At 43.4% G+C, this 19,334-nt stretch overlaps 1 protein-coding gene across 1 annotated transcript in view; it reads right to left on the reverse strand.

Moving 5' to 3' along the window:
* The window catches only part of afap1l2 (actin filament associated protein 1-like 2), a 139,305-nt gene that overhangs the window by 104,593 nt on the left and 15,378 nt on the right, over positions 1 to 19,334 (reverse strand). The window contains 1 exon segment of the mRNA XM_029629768.2: positions 9,042 to 9,170. Within this exon segment, the coding sequence (XP_029485628.2) occupies positions 9,042 to 9,170 (129 nt within the window).

The following is a 19,334-nucleotide window of genomic DNA, read 5'->3' on the forward strand; positions in this document are numbered from 1 at the left end:
TATGGGGCTTAATCAAATCAAAATAATTTATAAAGCCCTTCTTACATCAGCTGATATCTCAAAGTGCTGTACAGAAACCCAGCCTAAAACCCCAAACAGCAAGCAATGCAGGTGTAGAAGCACGATGGCTAGTAAAAACTCCCTAGAAAGGCCAGAACCGAGGAAGAAAGCTAGAGAGGAACCAGGCAATGAGGGGTGGCCAGTCCTCTTCTGGCTGTGCCGGGTGGAGATTATAACAGAACATGGCCAAGATGTTCAAATGTTCATAGATGACCAGCAGATGACCAGCAGGGTCAAATAATAAAAATCACAGTGATTGTCGAGGGTGCAACAGGTCAGAACCTCAGGAGTAAATGTCAGTTGGCTTTTCATAGCCGATCATTCAGAGTATCTCTACTGCTCCTGCTGTCTCTAGAGAGTTGAAAACAGCAGGTCTGGGACAGGTAGCACGTCCGGTGAATAGGTCAGGGAAACTGGAGCAGCAGCACGGCTTAACTGTCCTAGCCACTCAGTAGCTCACTATATAAGACACTCCTAGCCCCTTCTTATTAATCTGTTGCTTTTATACATGTCTTACTACTCGAAAGTCGTCTTAATTCTCACTCAAAAACACCTGTGGCTTATTTTTCAAATTGGCATGTTTTGTTTCTCAATGTCTGCGCAAGAGTGAAGGTATCATCGAGTTGTGAGATAGTACTTTTGCACATATAACACACTGTGGCTGAGGAAAGGCACTACTCCCAATATAAGTGAACCCCAAATCAATGTAGTTCTCATCATATTTGCACCTCTTCGATGGTCCATCGTCCCTGTCGGTTGTTCGGTGCTTTCCCGGGTAAGGGGGCAGTAGCTATTTGGCTGCATCAGATTCACAACTGTGAGTGTCCATGCTAGCTGGGCTGACAACAAATGTAGAATTACTGATGCTAGCATTGGATGTGCTCATGGAAGCAGAACAACTTGTGTCGTCGACAGGTGCAGGTGTAGTACTGCTGGTAGTAGCAGTACCACCAGTAGAGCTGGTATGTGTCTCTAGGTACGCTGGCCTTACATTTTTTTACTAAATGCTAAGTTTTTGTATACGAATATATATATATTTTTAATGTGAATCACATTTTTATCTGGCGTACCCCCGACGGCATTGCGTGTACCCCTGGTTTGGGAATGCCTGATTTAGACAAATCAGGATTTCGCAGGGGTGGGCATCTTTCGACTTTTGGAAGGGGAGGGGTTAATTTGGCCGATAGACTACCCAGAGGATTTCAGGGGAGGCGGTGTGGTCTTCGCAACTTGCACTAGGCCAAAAATCTCAACAATCCCCCAGAACCAAATCCAGTAAATCACGTGACAATCTGGTTCTGGATTTCGAGATTAGCAGGAGACCCCCTAGCAAGCATGACCCCATTGGGTCACTGATCACTGAAAATGGAAAAATATATCCATGCGCCACTTCAACCGATAAAGGTGAACCACAATAAATGGGGCCGAGGTTGCAATACCTACAGCTTCCACACGATGTCAACAGTCTTGTCATTTGCCTAGGCTTTGTTTCTTGGTCAAACGAACAAGAGACAGCCCATTTCTTCAGGTCTCCGACCGGATATTTTGGTTGAGATTTACCCGGACATTATTTCCAGACGTACAGCTATAGAATATGCATCGCCTCGTGATCAATTTGATCGCTTATTAACGTTTACTAATACCTAAAGTTGCATTACAAAAGTATTTCGAAGTGTTTTGTGAAAGTTTATCATCGACTTTTTTAATTTTAAAAAATGACGTCGCGCTATAAAACAATGTTTTTTTCCTTGATTACAGTCTTCATAGATTGATATCTAGGCTATATATGGACCGATTTAAACGAAAAAAAGACCCAATAGTGATGTTTATGGGACATCTAGGAGTGCCAACAAAGAAGATGGTCAAAGGTAATGAATGTTTTATATTTTATTGTTCGTTTTGTGTAGCGCCGACTATGCTAATTATTTTGTTTACGTCCCCTGCGGGTCTTTTGGGGTGTTACATGCTATCAGATAATAGCTTCTCATGCTTTCGCCGAAAAGCATTTTAAAAATCTGACTTGTTGCCTGGATTCACAACGAGTGTAGCTTTACTTCACTACCCTGCATGTGTATTTTAATGAACGTTTGAGTTTTAACTAGTACTATTAGCATTTAGCGTAGCGCATTTGCATTTCCAGATGTCTAGATGGGACGCCTGCGTGTCAGGTAGGAGCAAGAGGTTAAAGTGCCTCCTAAAGACACGATTGACATCCGGAAAAGAGGGTAAAATAAAAAATGTTTTATGTATGATTGTGATTTTTCTTGCTCTTACTTCATAATATATTCATAATCTAACTCAGGATATATGGCTGGCTGGCTAGTGGCTTGTGTGAATATTTTAGTATATGGTGGTTAGCTAGAGTCTAGAGTACAGTGTTCAGTGCTTAATTTGTAAATCGGGAGGTGACGAAACAAAAAGTGAGCACGAGAAGGGAGTGGCCTGGGGAGCTTTGAGGTAATAAAGCATTGCATGCTTATCATTGCATTTGCATAATTTTTTTATTTCACCTTTATTTAACCAGGTAGGCTAGTTGAGAGCAAGTTCTCATTTTCAACTGCGACATGGCCAAGATAAAGCATAGCAGTGTGAACAGACAACAGCACAGAGTTACACATGGAGTAAACAATAAACAAGTCAATAACACAGTAGAAAAAAAATAAAGAGTCTATATACGTTGTGTGCAAAAGGCATGAGGAGGTAGGCTAATAATTACAATTTAGCAGATTAACACTGGAGTGAAAAATGATCAGATGGTCATGTGCAGGTAGAGATACTGGTGTGCAAAAGAGATGGCATAGAGCAGTAGAGTAGAAGAGCTTACAGAAGTTGCATACATTGGGAAATGTTTCAGTAGCCTAGGGTCCGGGAAATATTTCTCTTTTAAAATGCTTTTCATGCAATTCTACATCATTTTACACCTTTACTGTTTTAATACTGAACAAATGATCGAAATAACGAGCTACTTTAACACTGACAAACTGAGAATCTGAGATCAATAAAAACGACCTCATCTTGAATCCATCAATAGCCTAGGCCTAGGTGTGCGGAAACATATGGTACAAGTCCTAAAAAACCTTTCCAGTTTCACTGACACCCAATGATGCGCGGCTCCGGCTGCTGCAGACTACCAAATAATAGTTTCAGCTTCCAACAGGCCTATTTTTTGAAGGACTTATACAGGATACTAACCTCAACATCAAAACCTTCTTCCAATTCAGATGGTCAGATGAAGCAGATGCTAAACTACAGGACTGTTTTGCTATCACAGACTGGAACAAGTTCCGGGGTTCTTCCGATGGCATTGAGGAGTAACCACATCAGTCACTGGCTTTATCAATAAGTGCACCGAGAACATCGTCCCCACAATGACTACATACCCCAACCAGAAGCCATGGATTACAGGCAACATTCGCACTGAGCAAATCCAGATGATGCAATCTCTATTGCACTCCACACTGTCCTTTCCCACCTGGACAAAAGGAACACCTATGTGAGAATGCTATTCATTGACTACAGCTCAGCGTTCAACACCATAGTACCCTCAAAGCTCATCACTAAGCTAAGGATCCTGGGACTAAGCTCCTCCCTCTGCAACTGGATCCTGGACTTTCTGACGGGCTGCCCCCAAGTGGTGAGAGTAGGTAGCAACACATCTGCCACGCTGCCACCCCTCAGTGGTGCGTGCTCAGTCCCCTCCTGTACTCCCTGTTCACCCACGACTGCATGGCCAGGCACGACTCCAACACCATCAATAAGTTTCCAGACGACACAACAGATCACCAATAACGCCAGATCACCAATAACGACGAGACAGCCTATAGGGAGGAGGTCAGAGACCTGGTCCGGGTGGTGCCAGAATAACAACCAATCCCTTAACGTAACCAAGACTAAGGAAATGATTGTGGACTACAGGAAAAGGAGGACCGAGCATGCCCCCATTCTCATCGACGGGGCTGTAGTGGAGCAGGTTAAGAGCTTCAAGTTCCTTGGTGTCCACATCACCAACCAAATAGAATGGTCCAAACACACCAAGACAGTCGTGAAGAGGGCACGACAAAGCCTATTCCCCCACAGCTGCAACATCAAGAGCATCCTGACTGGTTGCATCACTGCCTGGTACGGCAATGGCTCGGCCTCCGACTGCAAGGCACTACAGAGGGTAGTGCGAACGGCCCAGTACATCACTGGAGCTAAGCTGCCTGCCATCCAGGACCTCTACACCAGGCGGTTTCAGAGGAAGGCCCTAAAAATGGTCAAAGACCCCAGCCACCCCAGTCATAGACTGCTCTCTCTACTACGGCATGGCAAGCGGTACCGGAGTGCCAAGTCTAGGACAAAAAAGCTTCTCAACAGTTTTTACCCCCAAGCCATAAGACTCCTGAACAGGTAATCAAAGGGCTACCCAGACTATTTGCATTTTGTGCCCCCCCCAACCCCTCTTTTACGCTGCTGCTACTCTCTGTTTATCATATATGCATAGTCACTAACTTTACATTCATGTACATACTACCTCAATTGGCCCGACCAACCAGTGCTCCCGCACATTGGCTAACCGGGCTATCTGCATTGTGTCCTTAATAAATAAGGCTACCAAACTGCTAGGAAAGAATCTGACAGAAACTAGCACTGAAGTGTGGAGTGAAAGGTGTGAAAACTCTTGAGCCTAACAATGGCAAGAGTTTCACAGCCCCTCCCAAACCAAATGCAGAGGCTTTTGAAGCCCCCTCCATCTGTGCAGTGTTATATGGCTTGTTTACCCAACCGTGGGACAGTCTGTTTGTTCATACACTCAAGACTCTGAAATATGTGTCAATAATCAACTGACTGACTTTATTGATGTCTATAGTATTCTCTCGGGTATGCAATCTGGTTTCCGCTTAGGTTATGGATGTGTCACTGCAACCTTAATGGTCCTAAATTATGTCATTCTATGTTTTGCTGCTATTTTTATTGACTTGGCCAAAGCTTTTGATAGGGTAGACCATTCCATTCTTGTGGGCCGGCTAAGGAGTATTAGTGTCTCTGAAGGGTCTGTGGACTGATTTGCTTACTACCTCTCTCAAAGAGTGCAGTGTATAAAGTCAGAACATCTGCTGTCTCAGCCACTGCCTGTCACCAAGGGAGTACCTTAAGGCTTGATCCTAGGCCCCACGCTCTTCTCAATTTACATCAACAACATAGCTCAAGGAATCTCCCTAATCCATTGCATACTACATGCACGTTGTACATTCAGATCCACAGAACCAAACACTCAGCTTGTGAACAGGCAAGGCAGGCAACTGCTTGTGGCCCCAGGCCATTAGGGGGCTCCTTGTGGGCTGAAAAACTTTACTCCACAGCAATGTCTCAAAATGTGGCAACCGCAGTGACTGCAAACCCCTCCCCATTAAAGAGCCAATAGACGATTTGCAATGACATCAGTAGGAAACCTTCCTAAAGGGGCTTCATGAAGAGAAGGGAAACTAAAAACAAATATTCTCTCAGCTCCAACGTGACAATGGTGTGCGCTAGTGAGACAGAGAGAAGCAAATTTGAAGAGGCGAGGGTAAGAAGACCGTAAACAAACCAAGTACAGTCTGCAAGCATTGCTTTGCCACTGTCGGCTACTCGAGTGGAAACACTTCTAACATGATGTGTCATTTACGTCGCCATCACCCAGCCGTATCCCTTTCAGGTGCACTCGTTAGCAAAAATACAACAAATCTCTCGCTGTTGCCTTCTAACAACAATTTGAGACAAATTCAGAAAATCATAAAGAAATAACGAAAGCAGTGGGAGTATTCATAGCCAAAGATTTGCAGCCCTATCCTATTCGGTGGTTACTGACTCGGGATTTCGTCACCTGATGAAAAAAAATGTTTTACCGCGTAACAATGTCCCCTCCAGCACACATTTCAACAGCAACGTAATTCCCAAACTCTATGAAACATCACGGAGAGAAATTGAAAACGAATTGAAAGACACCCTTATCTAACTCTCTCCACTGATAGTTGGACCGCCAGAGCAACTCAAAGCTACCTCACTGTGACGGTTAACTACGTACTGGATTGGGAGATGAAGAGCTACGTGCAAATTTGTCCCCTGTATGAGAATCATACAAGCACACACTCAGCCCTAGAATGAATGAATGATGTGACTGAGTGGAAGCTAGAGACCAAATATCACAATCCTAGCCACTACAGACGACACACAAAACATTGTGAATGCCATCCATGAAGCTGATGGGTTTGGGCCCCACATTGGATGTTTTACACACATCCTGAACCTCACAGCCAAGAGGGCAGTCTGTCTCAAGGCAGTGTCCCGCCTCCTGGGGAAGGTCAGAAAAACTGGTGACTTTTTTTCAGAGAGCAGAGGTGCTCACCAAGTTGACAGTCAAGCAAGAGATGCTAGATATACCAAAGCACAAATTAATCCATGATGTCACAACCCGTTGGAACACCATACATGACATGCTGGAACGTCATGTGGATCAGCAACCGGCCATCTACTCTGCAGTAAGGGACAAGGCTGTGAAGAATTCGGTTAAAGACATAGCCATGCTGACTGACAGTGAACTGAAGCTGGCAGAAGAACTCATTCAGCTACCCAACCCCCTGAAAATAATGACAACTCTCATGAGCAGTGAAACAAGTCCCACCTCATCAATGATTCTCCCTCTAAAGACAATGATTCTCAAATCCATGGCACCAGGTCCTGAGGACAGTGCAACCATCAGGGAGGCCAAGGCAGCCATCATTCAGGACTTGGAGAGAAGATACACAGACAGGGATCTTCTAGACTACCTTCACAGAGCTACAGCTCTTGATCCTAGGTTTAAATCCCTACCAGCCTGCTGTGACAGAGTCTACAAGGATCTCATCAAAGAAATTGTGGAGCATGAACATCAGGTATTACCTATTTTTAAAATTATTTTTCATGATATTGTTTTTATCATGTGCGTTAAAATGTGATGTGCCTCAGTGTCCCGGGAACCTCTGTTGCAAGTGAGAGTTTTCTCCACTGCAGGGGACAATGTCAGTGCAAGCCGTTCTCGTCTTACTTCAGAGAATGTTGACGTGTTTATATTTTTAAAGAAGAACCTCAACATAAAGGAATAGATATCTCATATAGGGTACCAACTTGATGTTGCAATTCAAGTTATTTTATGTATGTACCATGTATGTACCATGTTTATTTAAACTAGAGAAGGCAAAGCACCTACAAGTTGTCAAAGCTAAGAAGCACTTTTAATTTTAATGTTTTTTTCCCCTTGATTTCATATACTTTTCTGAATGGAAAGTTGTATTTGTCTCTTGGCAAAATAAAGAGTTCATTGTTTAAAGGGAGATGTGTTTTTTTATATATTTTTTATACCGTTACCGTGACCCACAAACCGCGATACATACCGAACCATGGACCCACTGTACCGTTGCATCCCTAGTTGCTAACATGCTGTGTTTTCATGTGTTGCTGCCATGCTGTTGTCTTAGCTCTTTCTTTATGGAGTGTTATGTTGTCTCTCTTGTCGTGATGTGTGTTTTGTCCTATATCTATTTTATATTATTCATTTTTTATCCCATCCCCACAGGAGGCCTTTTAAAAAAATAAAGAAAATAAATAAATTGTGAGCAAACATTGTTTTACAAAGTAGTGCCAAAAGCCTCTCTCTCTATTGTTTTAGCCTACTTTGCAATTGGCCTATTGGATGTTGATAGCACACAGATTACGGCCTTCTTTTTTCAGCAAGAGCCATTTGCACGCGATTGTATTAGAAATATTGTTTTGTCTGACAGATTAACAGTGCATTCCCCACTGTAGGCTATCCTTTGTTATTGGGCTACACACAATCCACAGCTAGGCAATGTTTTAAAAGAAGCTATTGATCCTCTGTGGCTAAATTATATATATTTTTAACCTTTATTTTAACCCTTATTTTCAATGACGGCCTAGGAACAGTGGGTTAACTGCCTTGTTCAGGGGCAAAACGACAGATTTTTTACCTTGTCACCTCGGGGTTCGATCTTGCAACCTTTCAGTTACTCTTAACCACTAGGCTACCTGCCGCCCCTGCCGCCTCTACTCATAGTGTAGAATTATCCAATTTCTTTCTGAACTGACAGAAGTAATTCTATAACTTTGGCAAATGTATTTAAATTCACCAGGCTTTCCGCAGCTTTGATTCTATAAGGAAATAAATAAAATGCTGCTGCAAACCAAACCGAATATTGATGATGATATAAATCAAGTGTTAATCAAATGCTATGTACAGGGCGGACTGAGAAAAAGGCAACCCGGGCGCCCGTGAGCTCTGTACAGGGCTAACCACTGGACAGGGTAAGGGGTGGCGAACTTGACGACATCACAACATCTTGGGGGCAGTGGGTTTAGAACAATGACAAAAACAGTACACAACAACAAAAATTATTACACCACCCAAAAGGGCACTTGGTGAGTGGGAGGGCAAAGGGGCATGTGCTCGGCACAGGTAAAACCGTATCTGTGCACGTGCCTGGTGGGCCATACAAACATACAATATATATATTATTTAACCTTAATTTAACTAGGCAAGTCAGTTAAGAACAAATTCTTATTGAAAATGACAGCCTACCCCAGCCAAACCCTAACCCAGACGACGCTGGACCTATTGTGCACCGCCCTATGGGACTCCCAATCACAGCTGGTTGTGATACAGCCTGGAATCGAACCAGGGTTTGTAGAGATGCCTCTAGCACTGAGATGCAGTGCCTTAGACCGCTGCACCACTCGGGAACCTGATATGGTCATTACCATGAGCTTATCTTGGGGACCAATAAGGGCAGTCGATCTAAAGAGTAGATTTATTTTAGGCAAAGTTATGGCTTTTCTTGGAGCCACCGACCTTGGAGCCAATGTGGGAAACCTACATGGGGCCAATATATTTGCCCGCTTTGGGCCCACCTCACGCCAATGTGGGCATGTTTGCTGGGCCATGTCAGATTTCCACTGGTTACACATACCGTTGGAGCATCTGTAGGACTGCAGCAGGTCAGACAGCATGCCTTTCTGCACAGTGGCATTCCCACTCAGGTTTTCCCGATCCAGGATCAGGAGGAAGCACTGCATCTCCTCCAGGAGTTGATCCAGCACTAGAATAGGACACACAGAGAACAAACATGGTCAGTGTTAGAAACTTAACTTATCTGTGAGTAAAGCCTAAAGAAGAAAAGGTGGGTGCTGCTACACCATTGGCAGTGGGTAAGATGAGTTCCCCTCCCCATACAATGTAGAGTGCTTTGACCAACAATTACTATTACTGTCTTGTTTCAAGTTGTGGTTCATTACTTTCTGCTACATGCGAACATAAGCAAGCATTTAAAGTTAAACCGGTTCTCACACACAAAATGCACATCAGACAATTAAACATTTTCAATTTACTTGCATGTGACAGAAAGCGAAATTGTAGAAGGTCCCATCAGATCACATGACCCTTTGCTAACCTCACAAGGTGGCAGTGATTACATCCTGGCACAACTTCTGCAGCCAATTAAAATCGTAGATTTAGTTGGACGTGCTCCAACACTTGTTCGTGGAAGCGCCCTTAACATACCAACAGCACGTTCTGATCATCAAAGCAACTAGGCTATTACGTGTATTTGACTGACTGGTGAAATTGCTCTCTGTGTAAAGTGCCTAATCCATGTAATTGTCGCAGATTGTGACAAGAGTTCAAATCTCACATTTGAAATGTAGATTTACATGTAGCCTATTGGGTTAGTGTGTTGAAAAAAGACTCCTTTAAAAATTGCGTCAATCTGTGGCACACCTTGCGTGCTTCTGTGGCACGTCATTTAACTCTCAGCCATTTTTCCTGTTACTGCAAGTTATTGCTAGTTTTACCACCAGAGGGCATCTTTGAGAAGCATTTGATAGTATTCCGTATTGGCATTACCAGAGAATTTAAAACCTGTTTTGTAATAACATTGTATAGGGGATTGATTTTAAGAAATTAGCTAGCTAACATTAGGCTATAACTAGCAATGCAAATGGCTCTGAGATACGAATAATATTCCTACACAGATCATACACGTAACGTTAACTAGCTAGCTAAAACTACACTTTAACTTGACATAAAAACGACTTTATGACAAAATTAGAAACATATAATATATGAAAATGTAGCTAGCTAGACTATCTTACCCCAATACATGGATGGACGCTTCTCCCTATTTGTCACGGATGCCATGGTTACCCTTAGTTTGAAGATGTAATCCAGAAACAGGTGTTTTACACAACAGCATTCTGTGTGTTCTCTTTCTGACTTGCAATCAAACCCTGAATTTTCTCCATCTCCTTAGATATCATATTCTAATTCCACTGATTTCAAAACTCGGTCCTCCAGAAATTGGAGAACAACACTTATGCAGTTCTACAATGTGATATCTTTTTTTTTAAAGCAGTGTTAGAAAGGATTACCTACACATACTGACCAGTTCATGTTATAGACAGAAGCGTACTCCATGGCAGACCAATCCAAACTCCTCTCTCGGAAGGTTACTGTCTTTTTCGGTGGCGAAACCAACTAGGCTCATAATTTAACAACTGTATTTGTATTTATAGATGGTATACAATCATCTACATCCAAGATGGCGTAGCAGTAAGACGTGTTTGTTTTTGTCCCGGGTAAATATTCCGGTTTTTTCTTCAGTATACATTTCTTCAGTATACATTTTAATATATTTAAATCCCTTTTTTTCCATTTTCCAATTAAATATACCTTCCTGCAACCCGCCTCACCCAATGTGGTACGGATCTCCTATTTTTTTTAGACCTTATAACTGGAACCTCCATCTGAAGCAAGCCATCAGAAGCTAGCCAGCTAATTAGCTACTAGCTATTTAGTCACTGTTAGCCACTGCTAGCACTTTACCTTTAGCTCAGACACCAGCCTCTTCAGCCTGGATAGCCAAGATAATACCTGCCAGTCTGCACAGCGCGATATCCGGCCTGAGCATATCGGACCACATTTTTTTCCAACTACATTACCGGATTCCTGCCGCAAGCTCTTGACCATCACACCAGATCATCGCAGCTACCTAGCTGCTACCAAGTGGCTATTGTGGCTAACGCCCGTGACTAGAAGCAAGCACCAGTTAGCCTCGAGTTAGCCTCGAGCTAGGCCAATCTCCCGGGCTAGCAAACTAAGTACACCTACTACAATACCTCTCTTGCCAATTGGCCAGGACCCATTGTCGACACGGAGCCCCGCCGATCCATCACGACTGGTCTGCTGGAATTCGGGCTGATGTGCTCTCAACCGGCCTCTGCGTCGTGGATGTTGGTGAAGACCCATCTGCTAGCCCAGGCATGCTAGCTTTCTGAACTCCCACTCACCCAGCATAGTAACGACTACCGAACGGCTCCCTGTTTCATCTATTGCTGCTCATTGGACCCTATGATCACTCGGCCACACAGCTGATGCCTGCTGGACTGTTCATTAACACAATACTTCATTTTGTTTATCTGTCGGCCCCAGCCTCGAACTCAAGCCCTGTGTGTAGCTAAATGACCCTCTCTGCCCATTCATCGCCATTTACCCGTTGTTGTTGTCCTAGTTGTTTACCCGTTGTTGTCTTACCCATTGTTGTCTTAGCTCTCCCAATCAACACCTGTGATTGCTTTATGCCTCCCTCTAATGTCAATATGCCTTGTATACTGTAGTTTAGGGTAGCTCTCATTATTTATTTTACTGAGGAGCCCCTAGTCCTGCTCAACATGCTCAACATGTCACAGGTAGCTCCATACCATACCTTTCTCTGTACATTATGCCCTGAATCTATTCTACCACGTCCAGAAATGTGCTCCTTTTATTCTCTGTTCCCTACGCACTAGATGACCAGTTCTTATAGCCTTTAGCTATACCCTCATCCTACTCCTCCTCTGTTCCTCTGGTGATGTAGAGGTTAACCCAGGCCCTGCGTGTCCCCGGGCGCTCTCATTTGCATGTCAAGATCAGAAGCCTCCTCCCTAAGTTTGCTTTATTCAATGCTTTAGCACACTCTGCCAACCCTGATGTCCTAACCGTGTCTGAATCCTGGCTTAAGGCCACCAAAAAAATCTGAAATTTCCTTCCCCAAATACAACATTGTTTGTCAAGATAGCTAAAGGGGGCGGAGTTGCAATCTACTGTAAAGATAGCCTGCAGAGTTCTGTCATACTATCCAGGTCTATACCCAAACAGCTTGAGCTTCAACTGTTATTAAAAATCCATCTCTCCAGGAATAAGTCCATCACTGTTGCTGCTTGTTATAGACCCACCTCAGCTCCCAGCTGTGCCCTGGACCCATATGTGAATTGATTGCCCTCCCATCTACAGTTGAAGTCGGAAGTTTACATACGCTTAGGTAGGAGTTATTAAAACCCGTTGTTAAACCACTCCACAAATTTCTTGCTAACAAACTATAGTTTTGGCAAGTCGGTTAGGACATCTACTTTGTGCATGACAAGATATTTTCCCCAAAATGGTTTACAGACAGATTATTTCACTTATAATTCACTGTATCACAATTTCAGTGGGTCAGAAGTTTACATACAGTAAGTTTAATGTGCTTTTAAACAGCTTGGAAAATTCCAGAAAATGATGTCTTGACTTCAGAAGCTTCTGATAGGCTAATTGACATCATTTGAGTCCATTGGAGGAATACCTGTGGATGTATATCAAGGCCTACCTTCAAACTCAGTGCCTCTTTGCTTGACATCATGGGAAAATGAAAAGAAATCAGCCAAGACCTCAGAAAAAAAACTGTAGACCTCCACAAGTCTGCTTCATACTTGGGAGCAATTTCCAAATGGCTGAAGGTACCATGTTCATCTGTGCAAACAATTGTACACAAGTATAAACCCCATGGGACCAGCAGCCATCATACCGCTCAGGAAGGAGACGAGTTCTGTCTCCTAGAGATTAATGTACTTTGGTGCGAAAAGTGTAAATCAATCCCAGAACAACAGCAAAGTACCTTGTGAAGATGTTGGAGGAAAAACAGGTACAAAAGTATCTATATCCACAGTAAAACGAGTCCTATATCGACATAACCTGAAAGGCCGCTCAGCAAGGAAGAAGTCACGGCTCCAAAACCGCCATAAAAGAGCCAGACTACAGTTTGCAACTGCACATGGGGAAGAAGATTGTACTTTTTGGAGAAATGTCCTCTGGTCTGATAATACAAAAATAAAATGGTTTGGCCATAATGACCATTGTCATGTTTGGAGGAAAAAGGGGGAGGCTTGCAAGCCGAAGAAGTCCATCCCAACTGTGAAGCACGGGGGTGGCAGCATCATGTTGTGGGGGTGCTTTGCTGCAGGAGGGACTGGTGCACTTCACAAAATAGATGGCAGCATGAGAAAATAAAATTAAGTGGATAGATTGAAGCAACATCTCAAGACATCATTCAGGAAGTTAAAGCTTGGTCGCAAATGTGTCTTCCAAGTGGACATTGACCCCAAGCATACTTCCAAAGTTGAGGCAAAATGGCTTAAGGACAACAAAGTCAAGGTATTGGAGTGGCCATCACAAAGCCCTGTCCTCAAACCTATTGAAAATTTGTGGGCAGAACTGAAAAAGCGTGTGAGAGCAAGGAGGCCTACAAACCTGACTCAGTTACACCAGCTCTGTCAGGAGGAATGGTTCAAATTTCCCCCAACTTATTGTGGGAAGCTTGTGGAAGGCTACCCGAAACGCTTGACCCAAGTGAAACAATTTCAAGGCAATGCTACCAAATACTAATTGAGTGCATGTAAACTACTGACCCACTGGTCGCCAAAATGGTCCGCAAATACGCCATATAAATAGTTAGAAAGAATTAAGCTCCGGTAATATGGATAACTATTGAAAGATAGCTAATATCCATTTTTTTATTGTAATGGACACTGTGCAACCTTTGGTAGGTAGGCTGCTGGCAGGCTTCAGCTGCGGTACAAGTCAGCCCGTACTGATGGTTCTCACACGGGAAGTGAAATGATAGGCTACAATGACTTTTCTCATGATAACGCATGCTGCAAATGACAAGCTCCTTGAATTTTCCTTCGTGGGTGCCTTTTCATTATCTGAATAGACACTTTTGGTTTCTAGCTAACATTACACCAATCAAAGCAGTGACGTAAAACTTTATGGGTCAAAACCATTCATCTTGGGGCGACGGGGGGAGCGGGTTTGCAAAATGCTATCATACCACGCAATTAAAATGTTCAGATATTTTTTTTTTTTATACAGACTAGTTAAAAAAATAAGTGAAAATGTACCAATTATCCAATTATAGGTTACGAAAAATGTCTGGCACCTCCTATTTTAATTTGCTCCATGGCTCAGGCGGCCAAGTGGACACAAGGCTGTTTGGCTCATATCAGTCGCAAAGAGGAATGGCTTTGCAGCTGTTTCTGATTAATAAACAATGCCATGCTGGTGATTGGTAACATTCAAATAAACCCCTGCCCTGAAACAAAATGTAGGCTAAAAATAATTTGTACATCATATCATAGGGAAAGACACCGCATTCACACAGATTTGCACAATGGGCAGTTCGAAATTGTCACTACAAATCATACTTTGACTAAAACAATGACATATTGATGTAAATCGTTGTGCAACATCATGGGTAAACTCAGATCATCGGCTAGAAAAATATAATTTCTACTGGTGTGGGCGTTTAATACATCTCGCCCTACCATAGAAATATTTTTAGACAGCTGAAGAAAGCACACACATTTTCTTCAGGAAATGTACCTTTTCTAGTTTAGTCATATTTATCTTACCTTAGAAGTGTTTACTTTGCAGGTTGACTTGCATCTCGAGTTGCAATGTCCCATAAATTGAATGCCCAGATCAACTTCAGGTATCTACAAAACAAGTTTTCCAGCTACATAATGCAAAAGGAAGACCACAGCTAATATTTATTCCAAAAATTGCTGTTCGCAATTAACAAATTATTATTTTGATTCACATGATTCGATTCACCGCAATTGAACTGAATCCCAACTACTACAATGGCAAAGTGAATCGTTCATTTTGTCAAAAAGAATTGTTTAAAAGAATAGATTCATATGAATAAAACAATTATTTAAAAAAGAGGGGGGTGGAAATGTAAAGCAGGCCATCCATTAAATGTAAATCAACTTTGTTAAGCCTAAATTAGTAACACACAGGGTTCTAGAACATAAAAATCAACTAGTCACATCAAATGTGCTATGTGAGACACAAATATCATGGCGCACTTCCATTTTGTTGTTTTAGATCTTCCGGAAATGGGCTCTCTGATACTTTGAAGATATGACCCATTTTATAAATTGACTTTATAGGCTATTATCCAATCAAAGCCCTCCTTTAGGATTGCGCATTCAGCAAATCACCAGCAGAGGGAGTTCCCTTTGAATCCATTTTCACATTCAAATCAAATCAAATGTTATTTGTCACATACACATGGTTAGCAGATGTTAGTGCGAGTGTAGCGAAATGCTTGTGCTTCTAGTTCCGACAATGCAGTAATAACCAACAAGTAATCTAGCTAACAATTCCAAAACTACTACCATATAGACACAAGTGTAAGGGGATAAAGAATATGTACATAAAGATATATGAATGAGTGATGGTACAGAGCGGCATAGGCAAGATACAGTAGATGGTATTGAGTGCAGTATATACATATGAGATGAGTATGTAAACAAAGTGGCATAGTTAAAGTGGCTAGTGATACATGTATTACATAAGGATGCAGTAGATGATATAGAGTACAGTATATACGTATACATATGAGATTAATAATGTAGGGAACATTATATTAGGTAGCATTGTTTAAAGTGGCTAGTGATATATTTTACATCATTTCCCATCAATTCCCATTATTAAAATGGCTGGAGTTGAGTCAGTGTGTTGGCAGCAGCCACTCAATGTTAGTGGTGGCTGTTTAACAGTCTGATGGCCTTGAGATAGAAGCTGTTTTTCAGTCTCTCGGTCCCAGCTTTGATGCACCTGTACTGACCTCACCTTCTGGATGATAGCGGGGTGAACAGGCAGTGGCTCGGGTGGTTGCTGTCCTTGATGATCTTTATGGCCTTCCTGTGACATCGGATGGTGTAGGTGTCCTGGAGGGCAGGTAGTTTGCCCCCGGTGATGCGTTGTGCAGACCTCACTACCCTCTGGAGAGCCTTACGGTTGTGGGCGGAGCAGTTGCCGTACCAGGCGGTGATACAGCCCGACAGGATGCTCTCGATTGTGCATCTGTAGAAGTTTGTGAGTGCTTTTGGTGATAAGCCGAATTTCTTCAGCCTCCTGAGGTTGAAGAGGCGCTGCTGCGCCTTCTTCACGATGCTGTCTGTGTGGGTGGACCAATTCAGTTTGTCTGTGATGTGTACGCCGAGGAACTTAAAACTTACTACCCTCTCCACTACTGTTCCATCGATGTGGATAGGGGGGTGTTCCCTCCACAATCATCTCCTTAGTTTTGTTGACGTTGAGTGTGAGGTTATTTTCCTGACACCACACTCCGAGGGCCCTCACCTCCTCCCTGTAGGCCGTCTCGTCGTTGTTGGTAATCAAGCCTACCACTGTTGTGTCGTCCGCAAACTTGATGATTGAGTTGGAGGCGTGCGTGGCCACGCAGTCGTGGGTGAACAGGGAGTACAGGAGAGGGCTCAGAACGCACCCTTGTGGGGCCCCAGTGTTGAGGATCAGCGGGGTGATGTTGTTGCCTACCCTCACCACCTGGGGGCGGCCCGTCAGGAAGTCCAGTACCCAGTTGCACAGAGGGCGGGGTCGAGACCCAGGGTCTCAAGCTTGATGACGAGCTTGGAGGGCACTATGGTGTTAAATGCCGAGCTGTAGTCGATGAACAGCATTCTCACATAGGTATTCCTCTTGTCCAGATGGGTTAGGGCAGTGTGCAGTGTGGTTGAGATTGCATCGTCTGTGGACCTATTTGGGCGGTAAGCAAGTTGGAGTGGGTCTAGGGTGTCAGGTAGGGTGGAGGTGATATGGTCCTTGACTAGTCTCTCAAAGCACTTCATGATGACGGAAGTGAGTGCTACGGGGCGGTAGTCGTTTAGCTCAGTTACCTCAGCTTTCTTGGGAACAGGAACAATGGTGGCCCTCTTGAAGCATGTGGGAACAACAGACTGGGATAGGGATTGATTGAATATGTCCGTAAACACACCAGCCAGCTGGTCTGCGCATGCTCCGAGGGTGCGGCTGGGGATGCCGTCTGGGCCTGCAGCCTTGCGAGGGTTGACACGTTTAAATGTTTTCCTCACGTCGGCTGCAGTGAAGGAGAGTACGCATGTTTTAGTTGCGGGCAGTGTCAGTGGCACTGTATTGTCCTCAAAGCGGGCAAAAAAGTTATTTAGTCTGCCTGGGAGCAAGACATCCTGGTCCGTGACGGTGCTGGTTCTCTTTTTGTAATCTGCAATTGACTGTAGACCCTGCCACATACCTCTTGTGTCTGAGCCGTTGAATTGAGATTCTACTTTGTCTCTATACTGACGCTTAGCTTGTTTGATTGCCTTGCGGAGGGAATAGTTACACTGTTTGTATTCGGTCATGTTTCCGGTCACCTTGCCCTGATTAAAAGCAGTGGTTTGCGCTTTCAGTTTCACGCGAATGCTGCCATCAATCCACGGTTTCTGGTTTGGGAATGTTTTAATCGTTGCTATGGGAACGACATCTTCAACGCACGTTCTAATGAACTCGCACACCGAATCAGCGTATTCGTCAATGTTGTCGTCTGACGCAATACGGAACATATCCCAGTCCACGTGATGGAAGCAGTCTTGGAGTGTGGAATCAGATTGGTCTGACCAGCGTTGAACAGACCTCAGCGCGGGAGCTTCTTGTTTTAGTTTCTGTCTGTAGGCAGGGATCAACAAAATGGAGTCGTGGTCAGCTTTTCCGAAAGGAGGGCGGGGCAGGGCCTTATATGCGTCGCGGAAGTTGGAATAGCAATGATCCAAGGTTTTTCCCGCCCTGGTTGCGCAATCGATATGCTGATAAAATTTAGGGAGTCTTGTTTTCAGATTAGCCTTGTTAAAATCCCCAGCTACAATAAATGCAGCCTCCGGATATATGGATTCCAGTTTGCAGAGTCAAATAAAGTTCGTTCAGAGCCATCGATGTGTCTGCTTCGGGGGAATATATACGGCTGTGATTATAATCGAAGAGAATTCCCTTGGTAGATAATGCGGTCTACATTTGATGGTGAGGAATTCTAAATCAGGTGAACAGAAGGACTTGAGTTCCTGTATGTTGTTTTGGCTACACCACGTCACGTTAACCATAAAGCATACGCCCCCATTCACCGTGTTGGTGGTGCTCATAAAAATGTATTATAACTTCAAAAGTAGCAGAGACCCAATTTGATGTACTTGTGGAGTTAACAATATGTCTAAAAGTTAACAAAATCAGAGGTCACTTTTGAGATATTTACATAATAAATCCAGTGCATTCTCCTTTCTAAACACTATTCATATTTTAGAACACATGGTTAAGGTTTCAGATGAAACCAACACAGGCTTCCTTCCCTCAAAGTACCATTTTATGGATTTCATTTCAGGAAGATCCAAAACATCATAAATATATTTGGGGCACTCTGTCACGGAATTGCCCAAATGTTAAAAAGGAAGTGGACAGCAGAGCCCCAGAACGTAGAGCCATTGCATCTCAATGGCCGATTCACAGTTCTATGCCACTGATGCAGTTCTTCCAACAAACGGATCTACACAGTGGTGAAAAATATGTCACCCCCACACTGTTGATTCAATTAAGCTGACTGTACCCGATGCCACCTCTTTAAAGCATCCTGCTATGCCTCTATCTCTCCCTCACTCCCTTCTTCCCTGCCTTATCTTACAAAAACAAAACTCCTCATGGCATAGGGCCTTAAGACAGCCTCTGACCACAATCATGAGTGTGAAGGTGTAACGGCTTTCTAATGGTGAAGGAGAGTCGGACCAAACTGCAGCGTGTCTATTGCGATTCATCTTTAATAAACAAACGTAACACACGACAAAACACTAACACTACAAAACAATAAACGAAACGAAAACCGAAAACAGCCTATACAAGTGTCTACTAACCTCAAACAAGGACATCAAGACACACAGGACAATCACCCACAATACAACCAAAGAATATGGCTGCCTAAATATGGTTCCCAATCAGAGACAACGGTAAACACCTGCCTCTGATTGAGAACCACTTCAGACAGCCATAGACTCTCCTAGAACACCCCGCTAAGCTACAATCCCACTATACACACGTACCAAAATCCCAA

Source organism: Oncorhynchus nerka, linkage group LG23 (assembly GCF_034236695.1).
Source record: "Oncorhynchus nerka isolate Pitt River linkage group LG23, Oner_Uvic_2.0, whole genome shotgun sequence".
Lineage (NCBI taxonomy): Eukaryota > Metazoa > Chordata > Actinopteri > Salmoniformes > Salmonidae > Oncorhynchus > Oncorhynchus nerka.